General features: G+C 44.6%; 1 protein-coding gene across 1 annotated transcript in view; it reads right to left on the reverse strand.

The window, feature by feature from the left end:
- Positions 1 to 1821: 1821 nt before the first annotated feature.
- The window catches only part of LOC124712320 (transcription factor SOX-8-like), an 83237-nt gene continuing 68017 nt past the window's right edge, over positions 1822 to 17041 (reverse strand). The window contains exon 4 of the mRNA XM_047242614.1: positions 1822 to 2456. Within this exon, the coding sequence (XP_047098570.1) occupies positions 1822 to 2456 (635 nt within the window). The remainder of the gene's footprint in view (positions 2457 to 17041) is intronic.

Below are 17041 nucleotides of genomic sequence, written 5' to 3' on the forward strand. Positions count from 1 at the left end.
AACTGAGCCGCCCGGAGTTGTCTGTTCCGGGGATAGAATGCTGGGCAGGACCTTGCGGCATCGCGTTGCCAGCAGGCGTGAAAAAACTTTACAGTCTGCGTTAAGCAGAGTCAGGGGACGGTAATGTGCTATCGTCACACCTGGTGTCGGTTTGTGGATGGATATAATAATTCCCGTGACAAAGGACGGCGGTACGGCGTTCCCCATCGTCAGCAGTTCATGAAACATCGTTGTCCACCGTGACGCCATTAGTGTGAAGAAAGCGCGATAAAATTCTATCGGCAATCCGTCGACACCAGGTGACTTATTCAGAGCACCTTTTTTGATTGCATCGTGGATTTCGTCACGCGTAATGGGTTCCATCAGCTCGTCCGCTTCGTCGCTGGTGAGGGTGCGAGTTACGTGTGGTAACACAGACTCCTCAGAGTGGTTGTTGGTAGTCTCCTCCTGGTACATTGTGCGGTAGTGGTCGACAAAGGCACTGACGATTTCGGCCTGGCAAGTGACGTGCTGGCCGTGACAGGTGGTGATCTCGGTGATGAGTTGTTGTCGTCGATGTTTCCTATCGGAGGCGATATGATGCATGGTCGGATGTTCTTGTTCCGCCGAATCTTGACATCGGGTTCGCACCATAGCCCCCTGCAGTTTGCGGCGTGTCAAAGTTACAATTTGCGCTTTAATCCTGCTGCGTTCCCTCTGGGTGTCGGGGGTGGGCGGTTGGGCGTCCAGGTCGCGGAGAACGGCGTAGAAATAGTCGGTAGTGTGCCGGCGCCACATAGCAACTTCCTTTCCATACTGAATCAAAGTACGTCGAATGGCAGGTTTGGCACATTCCAGCCACCAGGTCAAGGTCGTGCAGTATTTAGGTAAGCGACGTTCACAGGTGGCCCATGTCTCGGTAACACGTTGAAGACATTCGGGATCATGAAGATGGGAGGTGTTTAGCTTCCACGGTGCACGACTACGCCAGACCACTTGCTTGGGGAAGAGAATGTTGCAGATGTAGGCACAGTGGTCCGAAAAGGCCAGGGGCCAAAGTTCTGCACCTTGGACTGCAGGTGTGGGTTCCCGAGAGACGTAAATTCTATCAAGGCGGCTCGCGGAGTGACTCGTCTGGTAAGTATGTCCAGGCGCGTCGCCGTGCTGTACTTCCCAAGTGTCGCGGAGCAACAGATCTCGGACAACAAGACGCAGTTCTTGACAGGTGTTGTAGTGGGGTACTTGATTTTTAGGGTGCAAGACACAATTAAAGTCGCCCCCAAGCAAGTAATGGTCGCAGCGTCCAAGAAACAAAGGAGCGATTTCTTCTGAATAGAAGAGTGCCCTGTCGCGTCTGCGGGTGGAACCTGACGGAGCGTAAATGTTGACGATACGCGTCCCCATGACGGTGACGGCCATGCCTCTGCCAGATGGAAGGTAAGTGATATCGGCCACTGGAATGCCTTCTCCGGCGTAGATGGCTACGCCGCGTCCCAGGTGGTCACCAGGAGAAGGATAAGTGTTATATTCCGCGATGTCTGGAAGTGTGGCCAAGTGTACTTCCTGTAGTAGTGTGATATCGACGTCCGACGCCCATATCATCTCTCGCAGCAGGTGAAGTTTCACTGGTGAGCTAATGGTGTTAGTGTTGATCGTCGCTATTCGGTAGGTTTGGAGCCGTACCCCGCCGTGGAGGGGAACTCCACCAGCAGAGGGTGAAGAGTGGCGAGGCAACGGCGAGTCGTGCCGTACGCCACCTGACGGCGTTATCAGCGGCGTAACGATGCTTCCGTCTGGGGTAACTCTGTCCCCAACGTGAGGTCCGAGTCCTCATCGACGTCCTCACTCCACACCATTGAAGGCGCTGTCGCTGTGATGGTCGTACGTTCCACTTCGCTCGTAGGGGCGGAGGACGTCGCGGCGGCAGTTGCAACGGGAGTCCATTGGTTCAGGAGCACCTGAGCGAGCCAGTAGAGTAGGCATCGACACAGCCAAAGTCGGCGTCATGTTGTCGTCATTCGTATCGTCGTGCAGGTTCTCCGAGGCCTCGTCGGGTCGGGCGGCCTCTGGAGCCTCCGGGGGAGGTGATCCGTCTCGTTCCGAGAACGTACGGCGCCTCCTCTTGCGCCTCTTAGGTGAACGTTGTTTGCGGGTTCGTCCCTCCATGTCGGAAGACGGAAGGGAGTCGCGTCGCTCTGAGAGGAAGGCCGTCGCGGGAACGTCAAATGAAGGGGCGTCCTTGTGTTCAGGCGTGTGGGTGTCGGAAGTCGTCGCTGTTGGTAGTGGCGCCGGAGTAGCGTCAGGCTTTGGGCGCGACGTGTCGGCCCCGGCGGTATCCGTAGCAACTGGAAGGGTCACATGGTCCGATGGGCGTCGGCCGGTGGGAGGTGAAGAGAGCGCCGATGCGTAGGTGATCGGTAAAACGTCGTCGGAGCTGGAGGTGCCACGGTAGCGGCTGGCAATTGGGTGATTCGTCGCTGAAGACACTCAGATCTGAGGTGGCCTTCTTTGCCGCACCCGGAACAGGTCTTGGGTTGGCCGTCGTATATGACAACCGCGCGGCACCCGCTAATTTGCAGGTAAGATGGCACGTGGCGATGGAGGTAGATGGTGATCTGCCGTACACCGTTAAGAACGGGGTACGTTTGGAATTGCGCCCAGCGTTCGGCAGTGTGGCCATGTACAGTGCCATAGGGGCGGAAAGCCGCGATAACGTCTTCCGCCGGAAGCTCGAAAGGGAGTTCGAAAACTGGTATGGTGCGCATTCCTAAGCCGGCATGGTCGACAGTGACGGCTCTGACATTGCCGTCGGCGTGGCAAAAGCGTAATCCATGATTGGTGTCACGAAGTATTCTTTCACGTACCGCGTCATTGACGACTTTGACGTACACAGTACTGTTTAATATGGACAAATGGATGCCCAAGATGTCTGAAGCAGGGATCTTAGCAACGTCACTTAGGAAGCGTTCCACTTCCAAGGCCTTTGGTCGTGCGTATTCGTTGCTGAAGTTGAATCGTAATGTTGATTTTCGAAAACGGTTGGCCATGGTTCTAGTGCACGTAAGCAACACGTAAGTGACGGCCGCTGAAATGTAAACAACAGCGAGCGCGCGCACTTCGCAGGCGGAAACAACAACACGTCCGCACTGCACGGCGGCGAAAGCCGGACTGCGACCATGGCCGGCTCTCGTTAGTCTAGTGAGGCATTTTGCCTTTTATAAAGTAATGTTTAATCACCACACGAAATTCTTTTTCGCTCATTTTCTGACGATCACTCGACTTCCTTGATTCACACGAATGCCAAACACAAAGAAATACACCAATATGGATGAAACTTGGTGTGCGTTCTTTCCAAAGATGCTACTAACTAAACACGACCTCCATACGCGCCGGTGGTGCCATCTCTCGGACTTCGCTGAATGAGTCTTTTGATATGATAACCAGCTACATTTTGAGTAGACTGTGGGCTTTTCTTTCTGCAGACGTGCCACCACTAGACTTCTCTTTAGACCGAGTAACAGACATTAAAAAATCTTCATCTTCGATGTTGCTGGTTCCACAACCGCCACTTAAAAGTGTCTATCCTTTGAACTACCGTCGGCTTCGAGTCTCAAAGCTTCTTCTACAAACTACGACTATTTGCATTCGTCTTCTTACTACCTCCACTCGACTGTTGTCATACATTTCTTGCCAGGTCAGCCGGAAATTCGGATGAAATACCGCAATCAATCCATTAATTAAAAATATTGGCTGTAGTTATTCTAGCTCGCAGCCTTTACATTAATCGTCGCACTCCGGCGTAGACACACACTTACATGACCAGAACTTTTGAGAAAATTGCTTCCGCGCACAGCAGGAACCCATTTTTGTCATAAAATAATTTTGTCATAAAATAATAAAATTAAACGGTTAACGGACTTCAAGGAAGTTGACCGAAGTTAAACAGTTCGTCAACGTTTTTTAAAAGTAACTTGATACCCAGAAAGGCGACTTCGTGAATTAAAGATTAGCGGATTAACAATCTTTTGAGTAGACTGTGGGCTTTACTTTCTGCAGACGTGTCACCACTAGACTTCTCTTTAGACCGAGTAACAGACATTAAAAAATCTTCATCTTCGATGTTGCTGGTTCCACAACCGCCACTTAAAGTGGCATTCGCTTCAGAACTGCTACAGATTCGTAAGGCAACAGACCGCGCCGTTCGAACTGTCAACACAACTGGCATTGCTAAGAGTATCCAACGATTTCCACATCGCTGACAACGGGTTATACACAATGCTGGTCGTTACTTTGAAGGTCAGTAAATCTTTGAAACACGTATCTATTTTGTACCAGCTGTAAATAAATAGTTGCCACTGTTAAAGTTCCAACCCTCGTATAAGTGCTTAAAAATTTCACATTTTACACCGCAATGAAATTTGCCATTGACTATACTTTTGCAGCTGACTTTCTGAAGAAACTTAGATACCATTTCACATTAGGTCATGGTCCCCTTCTGATATGAAACACCAATAATCTCTGAAACATCATAAAGAGAATGATTCTGGAAACCTAGCCAGCTCAAGATTGTGACATACACTTAGTCAGCTCAGAATGACAGTATGGCACATTTCAGCAGATGCTGCTGAAAGTTATAAATAACCCCAGGACTGCTACACTGATAAATAACCGCATCCGCAATTACTTATGTGCCGACCATGTGCGGAGGGATATTGTTTCTGCGTTTTAGTACGAATAAGTTATATTTGGTTGTTATTTGTAACCGTTATCGAAAATTAACCTAATTGCGACAACTGGTATTGGCAACATCCCTACCACTAACACTGCCAAAATCTAAATACATGCCGACCCTCTAGACTCTAGAGACACGAGAAAAGGCAAAGGATAGCGGTATGAAGAAGAAATGGTTCAAATGGCTCTGAGCACTATGGGACTTAACATCTAAGGTCATCAGTCCCCTAGAACTTAGAACTACTTAAACCTAACTAACCTAAGGACATCACACACAGCCATGCCCGAGGCAGGATTCGAACCTGCTACCGTAGCAGTCGCGCGATTCATGACTGAGCGCCTAGAACCGCTAGACCACCGCGGCCGGCTAAACGTTCTTCAATAGCAGCCTGTAGCTCGGGTAATCATGGAATCGGCCTGCAGCACTTGCTGATTAAACGACAAGTTGTATAGCCTCTAGTGAAAAGATGATGCTTTTTTGTATTTATTTTATTTTATTTTATTTTTGTATTTATGGCACATGAAGTTTGGAACTTAAATATCAGTCTTCCCAAACAGTTTAGTTCAACTCTCAAAAATTCTCTAGAAAACCGGCGTTAGGTTTTCTGGGCGTCTTTATAGTACAAAATAAGGGCGTTTTTCTGGTGGTCTGTACGGCTTTGTTAGAACGCTCACCTGCGGTGTGGGCTACCGGTGTTAGATAACCAGTCATGGTAATTTTTGGACAAAGGTACATGTTCCATGAGCATTTCTGTGAAGCATAAAATACATAAAGATGAAAAAAATTATTATTTTTTTATTTAAACAACCTTTATTAACAATCTTCTATAAAAGATAGCGAATTAACAAAGTATATTTGCAATGAAATCTTGATTTCTGTTTGACACGTAATTAGAAACAAGAAGACGTGCGTTTTTCATAAAAATGACATTACATTTTTAATTAGCATGTATTTGACGAATTTTGTATTTAAATGACGTAGGTATTCGGTACGAACAGAAAAAAAACGAAAAAGATAATGATCGAAACGTGACTCGAACCAGCAATTACCAGTCTCAAGTGCTACTGATTTTTTTCCATCCTCATGCGTTTTATGGTTCCCGAAATTAGTCGCAGAACATGGCACTTTGCTTAGAAATTTGCATTAGCTTTCAAACGAATACAGCACCCCTACGTAGGAGGTGAGCATTCTACAACACAGCCACGCTGCTGACAAAAAATAGACCACACCGCGGGATATAAAAGACGCTCGTAAAATTGCAAAGTCGGCTTTCTTGAGAATTTTTTTAGAGTACTGTAGGGCGGAGTCTGTACTTTACAGTGTCTGTGTAGTTAGATGCAGGCACTGCCCTACTGTATTTCATGCCAAAGCAAGGCAATATGACGAGCCGAACAATGTATCTTTCTGCGCCGGAAATATACGATTTGTATGCATGCACAGTTGGGACGTAGACACTAGGGCGTATGGAAGTCTAGGTCGGTCCTGGGAAGCTGCGGTATCAGCCACCACCCGGTCGACCGCACTTTAAAATACGCGCACCGCCAGTCGAGCCACCGCGTTTCCTACAACATAAAGGTGCTGCCACGAACGCTTACGCCGCAGCCAACGATATACAAGCAGGCGCTCTCCGGAGCTCCAGCGGCGAGTCTACTTTCCCCTATGCTTTGCGTCCGCGTGTGTACGTAGTTCGCTTGTGTCGTAGAGACTTTCATCTGCACGTGTCCTCGTTTTGTTGTCGCCGCCATGTTCAGCTGTCTTCCTATCGTCGCAGCAGCGTCTCTCCGGCTCCTTCGTTGCCGTCGCTGCCACCGCCAGCGCCACCGTCGCAGTCTACTCGCCATCGTCGCTGCCGTCGCCACCATCCTCATCCGCTGTCATCACACCGAACGTCGCTGCCATAGTCCTCCACCATCCAGGCGACGCTCTGCTCCATGTAATTATCATCGACCCTCTGTCCCCTGATTCCACTGAACCACAAAGGTCACTCCAGATACCTCCTCCATTTACACCGCTTCCTCCTTTGCGCCCACTATCATTATGTGGAGGCACTTCCTCCACCCTCTCTTTCCAACAGTATCGTCCCCATCCGCAATCCCTTTTCCTTTGCCTGCCTCCTCCACATCTTCTACCACATCCTCTGCCTATCCCCAACTTTCAACATTTCCCACACCAATCACCTCCCCTGCAACTACAGTCAAAATAACAACTCGTCTAGCTACTGTCGTAAAGCCTGGAATCACATCATAACCAACAAGTGACCGAACACACTGAAGCCTACTGCAAGGATCTGCACCATGCCACATCCTGCCTCCTCGAATTCCCCAACGCCCATCCCATTCCACAATGACTAAGAAAACATGGAAGCGCACTAACCCAGAACCCACTACTAGCACTTTAACCAAAAGACCACAAACAACTCCCAATCCTATCCATCACATGGACAACACTCCCTCCTCATTCTCTCCCGAGGTTTCCACTTTCCTTCTGTCCAACCACGACCCCAAATTTCCAATTGCCAAATTCCTCACTCTCGAAAGACGATTGAAGTACATGCCTCACATTCCCAGACCTCAAGTCATCCCCATCAAGGTTCTGTCCTTATCAAGTCCAAGAATTCAAACTTCTACTACAACCTTCACCTCAAAATCTCATGTGCTACCTTTGGCCCTTATGCCAACAACCCCAGTCTCCCCACTATCCTCCCCCTCTACCTTCACTGACGCGATTAGCCCTGGGATCATGACAGAGAAGGTGGTTTCCAAACTCAATTCCCATCCTGCTTTACACATCTGTACAGCCCACCATATCTACAATGCCTCAGCTCCCACCTACCTCCTGCGAGTCTTCACAGAGTCTGCCCCCTCCATCGATCACCTCTTCAAAGAGGGAGACCTAATTTACCCTCATCCTACTATTGCTGAAAATACTTTGTTTATAATGCTCACCTCACTCCCGATTGTAATAATCCCCCAGCTGTCCTCACTATAAAGACTCCCAGTTTCTCAATGTCCCAACCTGCTACACCTACAACGTACAATGATTCCCACCCTACAAATCCTGCAAAGTGCAAGGCTAAACTCCCACCTGTCAAGCGAAGATTGACACCCATACTTCCTACTGATCATCTTATCCATCCCAATAACTCTCTCTGCTCAACTCTCACTGCTACAGACATCACCAGATTCCTCACCACTGTCCTCCAAAATATCCACTCCTTCCAATGACCACATACCCTACAGCAAATTTCTCTTGCTGCCTGCTCTGCTTTTCAACTCAATACCAAGGCCAACTCCCAAGACCAAGTCACTTCATTTTCGCCCATAACAACACCCTTATTAAAACCTCTCCACCCTGTCACACACAGAAACCACTCCCTAAGCCCGCATCATACGTAACAGCAACACAGTATCCTATACCACTCTATCCACTCCCTACCCACCAACAAACCTCTTTTCATGCATCTCTGATGCAAGACAATGTCGATATCTTCATCCTTAATGAAATAGTTTTCGAACAATATCATACCATCCGAATTGCTCCATATACCCTTCACTGTATAGGTAACCCACTTTCTCTGGCCAGAGATGGAATTGCAATCGGCCGCCACAAAAACATTCCTGCTTGGCCACAACCCTCTCTCAGTAATCCCATCAAACACCTTATCTTAGCTTCTTCTTCAAAACCCTAACTGTTACCTGTTCTACTATATACATCTGACCGAATAATCCCATCCTCTATCATTTCCTCAACAACACTGACCATACATTTTCCATCTACATTATTTTCACTGACCTCAACATCCATAGTAGATCCACTGCAGAACTCCACCAGTGGCGTCAGTTTGCAAATTTCCTCACAGGTGATGCAGTCCTCATTCCACAGCACACCTATCCTCAAAGCAACACCACCCCAGATGTCATCCCCACATCGCCCAGCTTTCTTGGGCGCCTCATTGCCTCAAGAAATTGATCCAGTTGGAGGTGACCACCTATCTGTTGTCCACACCATCTACTAAGCACAACCTTATTCCCATACACTCCATCCCATGTCCTATCTGAAAGGACGCCTACTCCCGTGCCAACTGGAATGTCTACTAGGCATCCACAGATATCTAGACTGGAAGCCAACCCCTAACCTTCCAGCAACCCGACAATATCTCGCATGATATGGCCTTCCTGCAGCACACCTTGTCCAACGAAATAGCTACCTACATCCTTACCAAGGCCATATATCCCCATCGCCCCACTCTCCCCTCATAAGCCCTATTCCTTATTCAAGAATCCTATCGCCTATATTGCTCCTTCCTAAGGACTCAAGACCAAGACACAGTCATTCGCCCCTGGCAAATACAGAGTCACATCATGCTCCTGACGTATCCATTAACATCAGAACTAACACCACTTGCTTCCCATCAACCAGTATGGTTTCCTTCCTACCTTCTGTTCTGCTGACCTGATCCTGCACCTCACCCATTTCCTGTAGCTCAACGTCTATAAATCCCCTACTTTGTCTCCATCAACTTATTAAAAGCCTATGACTGTGTATGGCATTTTGGTCTCCTTTTCAAACTCCATACTTATGCACTTTCACCTAATTATGTTCTTTTTATTGCATGCTTCCTCTCTAATCGTCCATCCTTTGTCACCATTAACAACACCAACTCCCACACGTTCCATCCCACTTCAGGCATGCCGGAAGACTCTGTCATCTCTCCTCTATCTCCACTATAGGGCCAATACACCGAAAGTGTCTCCACCAGTCCACCTTCCTCGTATGCTGATGGCACTGCATTCCTCGTTCTCTGTCCTAAACTCCAGAAATTCCAACGATTCCTCCAAACCTACGTTAATAAGTTAATTCCAGGTGTAAGCAATGGCTCCTCAAGATTGACAATAATTATATTATGCCCCACCTGCACCTTCCATAGCCATTACTTCTACCACTTATAACTACCCCATCCAGCTAAGTAATACACTAAAATATCTTGGACTAACAATCGACTGGCAGCTAACGTGTAAGCCCCACCTGTTATCCATCCAAAAGAAAGCCTACAATAGACTAAAAGTACCCTCCAGATTCCAGAATGCCGTGCACTTTGGGTCACTTTCTGCATCTGTTTACCATCTCTCACAAAGATCCTTTACCAACTCACTAAATACCCACCTCTGCTCACTCACAATTAAGACCTCCAAACAATCTACAATATTTGCATACTCGATTCCAATAATCCTGTAGTTTATCGTCTATTTTCCAGTCCAGTCCTCATATGCTTTATCAACACATCCCACCAACCCTCCACTTACACATCCTCCACATGCTCTCCCACAGAAACATCAACCATCTCCCCTCCCAGATCATGAACTCCACCCATCCTATCAGCTATAGGTCCACCCCATCCATCAGGTCTTTCTCATCCTCCCCTCCCCACATTTCCTTAGCACCTTTTTCCTCATTTGCTTTCCTTTCACCACCAAACTTTTCCCAGCAACTACCAGTGTCACCAATTCCTCCATCTACCTCACCCCTTCTTCCGTCCCAACAGCCACTCCTACACCATTGCTGCTATGCACCGGTCCTCCATCCTTGTACCACCACATTCCTACCCTCCTCACTGGCCAACCTTTTCCCCTCACCAACGACTCCCTATACAATGGCAGGCCCTTCCAGTTTCTTGTGACAGGAAAGTGCTTCTTTTAAATATCAATGTTCTGGCACATGTTTCATATGTGCACTATTGTGTTTCATTTTACCTTTCATTGTTGCGCTTTTTATCTATCAATGTAAGAAGTCATGTGCCATACATCTAAAAACTTCCATTTTATTTTTCCCCATCAAAAGTTTTTAAATTAAATGTAAATACCTCCATTATGTATTTCTTGTTTTTCTTTTCTTTTATCTTATATTATCAATTGGCAGAAGATTGCATTGCCTGTATGGCTGACAGCCCACCCCCCTGCCCGTAAGGGGCATGGGTAGATGAAACAACAATAGTGAAAAAAAACACAGAGCTCTTTTTATGTGTTTGCCATTTCATAACATTTACTGACTTTCACAGCAGTCAGGGCTACGGAATAGTCATTGTATTGAAGACTGAGTGAACTGCAAAGTTTTGTGTCTGTATGTATCTCAACATCTACTGTTAGCAACTGACACTGCAACTACAGCGATCAAAGTTACGTCTCACTTTTACTGTTTGATATCAGATGAAGAATAAATTAATATCTGAATTCTGTGTCTACGAACCGCATCTGTTTGTTGCTTCTGTATCCACCAAAAAGCGTGAAAATGGAGTTACAACTTATTGGCGACGGGGAAGGGATTAGTGGAACATGGAGTTTTTGATACCAGAGAAGGGCAACTTTTCTTCAGGGTGTCTACGTGGACAAGCAAAAATATCCCGGATTTCCCGGTTAAAAATACACTTTCTCCCGGGTGACAGTATATTGTCCCTTATCAATCCTTGGTTTTATACACGAGCGTACAATTTCCCGGCACTTTAGAAAACGAAACTCAGGGAAAAAGACACGTTCTGGAAATATCTTTGACGTGCAGCAACACGTACACTGCGTATTTTCATATTATGAAAGTATACATTGGAATTCCACCAAACACCGTGTGTTACTTTCCGAATCATTGAACTCGAGATTTCGATGCGCTTTTGTAAGCCGTTCTTAGCTCATGTCACGTGATCTCGCCAGCCGATGACGCGTATGTTCAGAGCATAGGACACGTGATGTCAGCCAACAGCAACATCACTGTTAAGTAGCACAAACACACGACACAAGGAAAGTTAATAGTTTAAATTAATATACATAGTGATACTGCAAGAAAAGCAAAGTTTTCATATATAATATTGGTCTCAAGCTGCAAGAGAAGATAAGCTTTCGCATATGCTGTTCATCTTTTCTGCGCGTGTTACACTTTGAGATATAACACACAAATGTGATAGTAAAATTTTTAATAATGACATACATGTTTGATCTTCAGGGTTCGAAATTCTTCTAAATGGCTCGTCATCAAAGAGTTGATTTTTAAATGAGAGTCAAACGCTCTGTGATTTAATAAATTTATGGTACATTATTGCACATAGTTCAACTTACGTAAAAGGATATTCACTTTGAAAGTAACGCCTTTCAAACCACTACTCGCAACATTTTCCCGCGACCTGTAAGAAATGGGTTCGTTTCAGCAGTTGCCAGCAGATAACAGGCGACACCGCGCTTGGGTAGCTACTATGACGTAGGAAGCCCGTAAAATTTTGAAAGATCATACATTATGTCATAAAAGAAACAAGACGTCAGAAGATACTCCAAGAGCATCGGAATTTCGTGAACAAAACTAAAATGTCCACTTTCGTATGTCCAGATTCCCAATGAAGTAGACCTCGACCTGATATTAAGCTTTTCAGTGTGGTTTTCGGGATGTAATTTTCCCTGAAGCACCAGTACTGTATTATATCATGTTTGGTTCTTTATTATGACATAATGCCATACGTGCTAGAAAATGAAAACGTGCACTTGAAATGCAGCGAACAATTGAAACTAGCCAGTACTATGAAATTAAACATTTCGATTCAAATACATTGAACTGCCTCTGCAGAAAAAGGTAACAAAAGTCAAATTTGTTTCGCAAACAGACAAAAATAACTTCATTGCTCCGCAAGGCGATTAATGGTTGACTGTCAGAAAGGTGGAAACTAAATAAAATCTGAAACTAATGACATATTTCAGCCTTCCGTAATTATGTGAATGTGTTTTAATTCACTTGATAGCTCCCGGCCACAGATACCCATTTTGTTTTCATTTGAAGTGAGAGTAAACGAAGGGGAAACAGCAAAATCACTAAATGTAAACACGGGTCATGTGGAGACAACCCACTATAACTCAAGACTGCTCTGCGCATCAGCCCCGGATCTACGACATTTGCGAGTCAATATTAAAAAAAAAAAAAAAAATCGAATTTTCAAAATATGTTCATCTTGTAGCGCACATCTTCCTGAAATGTCTGAAACATAAAACATATGTATTCGAGGAAATGTGAGACATATTATTTGGTCTTAAGTATGCCAAAGTGCAGGCCACGCCTCTTCATAAAACATTTTTCTACCGCACGTCCAAACTATATTCAGGAGGTGGAAATTGAAATGTCCTGTGGTGCCTCTCCTGCTCCCAGTCGGCCGGTTTGACAGCCTTCCCCTCTTTAAAAAGAATATCGCAATTAATAGCGGATGGGATTATTTGTAATCGAGAGAACAAGAACTCTGCAGAAAATCTGAACTCTTTATTGCCTACTAGTTAATAACTTGCTGTTTCGTGTGACATAAAATTAAATATAGGATACATAAAACCAATACTGACAAGAGATGAGCAAGAAATTACACATTTCTTCAAATCATAGGTCCTAGCATTTTTTTTCTCTCTAATCTTGCTACAGCTTTACATGGCGTGCTTTCCTTCTGCGAAAGAATCTATTACCTCATCAAAGTTTGTCAAACGTTTTGCTACATGAAAAATCGAAATGTCGTTATCTAATACTGAAAAGGCTGTTAATACAAATAATACCCAAGACTGGTGTGGTTTCTCGATCTGATTACGTCTATTTTGTCACTGTCTGCTAGATAAAACAAAATAGGCCTTTCTAATGTGGCAGCAATTTTGTAACACACCAAATAAACGAGACTGGCACAAATGGCCATTTTTATAATACGACAGAATATAATCCAAGAACCAATATCAAATGTCTATTACGCCGAGTACAAGCAAAAAGCTTTATGTTAGGAAATAGTTTCACATTTCATTCACACGCACCAGCTTCTTAAGCATGAGATCGTAAAGTAGTATTACGAAATTTTTATATAAATTTGGAATCGTCTTATTTTCCATAATTTGTGTGATGTTCCCGTTTCTTCTCCTTCCTCGTCCTAACAAACAATCTTGTCATCATCACCAATTCTGTAGCTATTGCTGCCACTGTCAAAATTTGTTCGCCGATTAACTTCACTAACCCTGACAGACTCACAGGTTTAGTTAACCCGCGATTATTTTCCGGTTAGGCGTTGTTACGTGTTCGAACAGCACGTTTTCCGCGTTACTTCCAGAATAGAACTTCGCGGCTGCTAGCCGGGGACTGTACTACTGGTCCTTACTAGTGTAGCAATCCGGCCAAAAATTTTCTGTCAAAATTTCATTTCCTTGGATACACCGAGAAGATAATACGTAAACTTTCTCACCTGTTATTCCTGACAGTCGTTTATTTCCATTTGGGTAGTCCGAATCTATGGATTTCACTAGTAATTATAACAATGCTGATCATTCGCAAACCCAATAAACCACATAATCAGACAGCGATTGGCATTCATCCGTATAGCCCCGTCCCCTTTTGTCTGCGGAAAGTTCATTTCTAGATGCGACTAAGATTCTCCTGACAGAGACATCACGTGGACTATGCATGCATTCAAAAGTCAACTTATGATTCATTCAGAAATCAACTTAAAATGTGTTCAAAAATGTTCAAAAACCAAAGGTAAAGCGTTTCAAAATCACATGAATAATCGATAGACAAACGTGCGCTGGATGCTAGACGCTTTGTGAAACAAGTTTTTTTCCTCAAGAATATGAATTTGGCGCTCCCTTTTGCCGGTAGCATCTAGCTGCTTGCTGCGACTGCTTGCACAGCCAACAGCCACATTCCTGTAGCCAGAGGCGGGAGAATCTACTACTCAAACGAAACTCAACTGCGCATGCGCATGAGCCCGCGAGTAACTGCTAAAACAAATCGAATGTAAACAGTTGCGACTACACGCTTATTGGAGGCAATTTGTTGTTATGAAGCACTGCATAGTCTTCTTAAAGCCTTTGACACATTTTCAATTGGCAGACGCCTGCATGAGCACTGTGTGTCGTTGTTGTATATGGCGCATTTCCTTTGCAATTTAAGTTATTTTCGTTTTTTTCTCTCGTTTATGTTTTATTGTTGAAGTATTATTCTGCAACATTGGAATACAGTAATATCCTTTGTTAGAGTATCGGTTCTTACCAGTCAAAATTACAAAAAATTTAACTGAAAACTAAAACAATGAAAAATTCCCGGAATTCTAAAAATATCCCGGGTTTTTCCCGGTTTTTTCCCGGATGAAAAAATTCCCGGGTTTTTCCCGGATCTCCCGGTTGTCCGGGGTCGTATACACCCTGTTCTTTCTTTCTACTACATATTGAGTTGATATATGTAAGCTGAAATATTTAAGTTAAGATTTTAAGACATTATGGCAAACTGAGGAGAGCAATATCTAAGTGTTGAGCAGCGCCTAACATCTCTTTAGTTTCAGAGGCAACAAATAACAGACCTGCTGACAATATTTTCTTGTCTGGCAAGCAGCCCAACTGCAAAACGCATCAGAAGTTAAAGACGGAGTTCAACTGCTACCTCTGCCCTTCTGATAATAATGAGAAGAAGGAAACATGGAGTGAGTACATAACACAGCTGCATCAACACTTAGACGCCAGAAAGTCACAGATGAATCACTCCAGCATTTTTCTTTTCATGTGAGTGAGTTTATACATACCAGCTATTACTGAAATTATTTTCGCTCAGTGATCCCCAAACCAATCCTACGAGATCATAATTGAAAGATTGAATTATTCGAAAGTCAAATACATGTTGCTGCTGAAAATTATAAATTTTTCTGTATACAACGTCATAGTGATCAGTTCTATAAAGAATGGATTGCGGGATTGCAGGGTATGGGTCGAGACTGTAAATTTAACTTGCATCAGTGGCGCAACTTGCCAAGATGAAATGCTTCGCGATGCTATTATTAAGAATCTATTAGATCGGAGATTGGGGGCCGAAATTCTAAAGCATCGCAATTCTAGCCTCAGTAAAGTTGTAGATGAACGTAAAGCTCAAGATTTAGCAAAGCAAGATTTCTGTCTACCAGTTATTGCTTCACTTGTGACATACCGTGCCCCAGCCATACCAACGGCCCCAGCATTCGCCGATCAGCACCGCATAAACAAGGCCGGACACACAACTGCATAAAGCATTAGCCACGCCGGTGCAAAGCTAATTCCACTGCTTCAGGTTCCCTCACAGTAAAGGCAGATGTGTATTCCTACGTCACTCATCATCAGAAGAATTGCTTCTTCAGACAAGCTTAATGCAATTTTTATAATCGCACCTGATATACCAAATCGATCTGCCTGTAAAAGGTAGAAAGCCCTCCTCCTTTTCACGGGGATATAACGTAAAGAAGGAACAGATGGAAATACATAAATGCCATTTCGTATTCAGATTCTGCTCCCCATTCTGCTAAAAATGAAACAATCGAAGACGCAGAAGACGCACACACAAGAGTTCAAGGCAAATCCCACACACTTCAAAAAGGCTCTCCCAATCTTAAAATTCACGAAAGCGCTCTAGTGCGCGTGTGAAAACAGACAATAGTTTTTTACAACACAGAACGAACATTTGCATTTAGAGAGCACACTGAAAACTGTGGACTGCATTGAAAATTTGTAACTAGTCAGTGCCTTTTCAACAATCTACATCTACATGGATACTCCGCAAATCACATTTAAGTGCCTGGCAGATGGTTCATCGAACTACCTTCACAATTCTCTATTATTCCAATCTCGTATAGCACGCGCAAAGAACGAAAACCTATATCCTTCCGTATAAGCTCTGATTTCCCTTATTTTATCGAGGTGATCGTTTCACCCTATGTAGATCGATGTCAACAAAATATTTTCGCATTCTGAGGAGAAAGTTGGTGATTAGAATCTCGTGAGAAGATTCCGTCGCAACGAAAAACTCCTTTCTTTTAATGATGTCCAGCCCAAATCCTGTATCATTTCTGTGACACTCTCTCCCATATTTCGCGTTAATACAAAACGTGATGCCCCTCTTTGAACTTTTTTGCTGTACTCCGTCAGTCCTATCTGGTAAGGATCCCACACCGCGCAGCGGTATTCTAAAAGTGGACGGACAAGCGTAGTGTAGGCAGTCTCCTTAGTAGATGTGTTACATGATGTGCGGCCAATAAAACGCAGTCTTTGGTTAGCTTTCCCCACAACATTTTCTGTGTGTTCCTTCCAATTTAAGTTGTTCGTAATTGTAATTCCTAGGTTGTTGTTGTTGTGGTCCTCAGTCCTGAGACTGGCTTGATGCAGCTCTCCATGCTACTCTATCCTGTGCAAGCTTTTTCATCTCCCAATACCTACTGCAACCTACATCCTTCTGAATCTGCTTAGTGTATTCATCTCTTGGTCTCCCCCTACGATTTTTACCCTCCACGCTGCCCTCCAATACTAAATTGGTGATCCCTTGATGCCT

This window comes from Schistocerca piceifrons, chromosome 8 (genome assembly GCF_021461385.2).
Source record: "Schistocerca piceifrons isolate TAMUIC-IGC-003096 chromosome 8, iqSchPice1.1, whole genome shotgun sequence".
Classification (NCBI taxonomy): Eukaryota; Metazoa; Arthropoda; class Insecta; order Orthoptera; family Acrididae; genus Schistocerca; species Schistocerca piceifrons.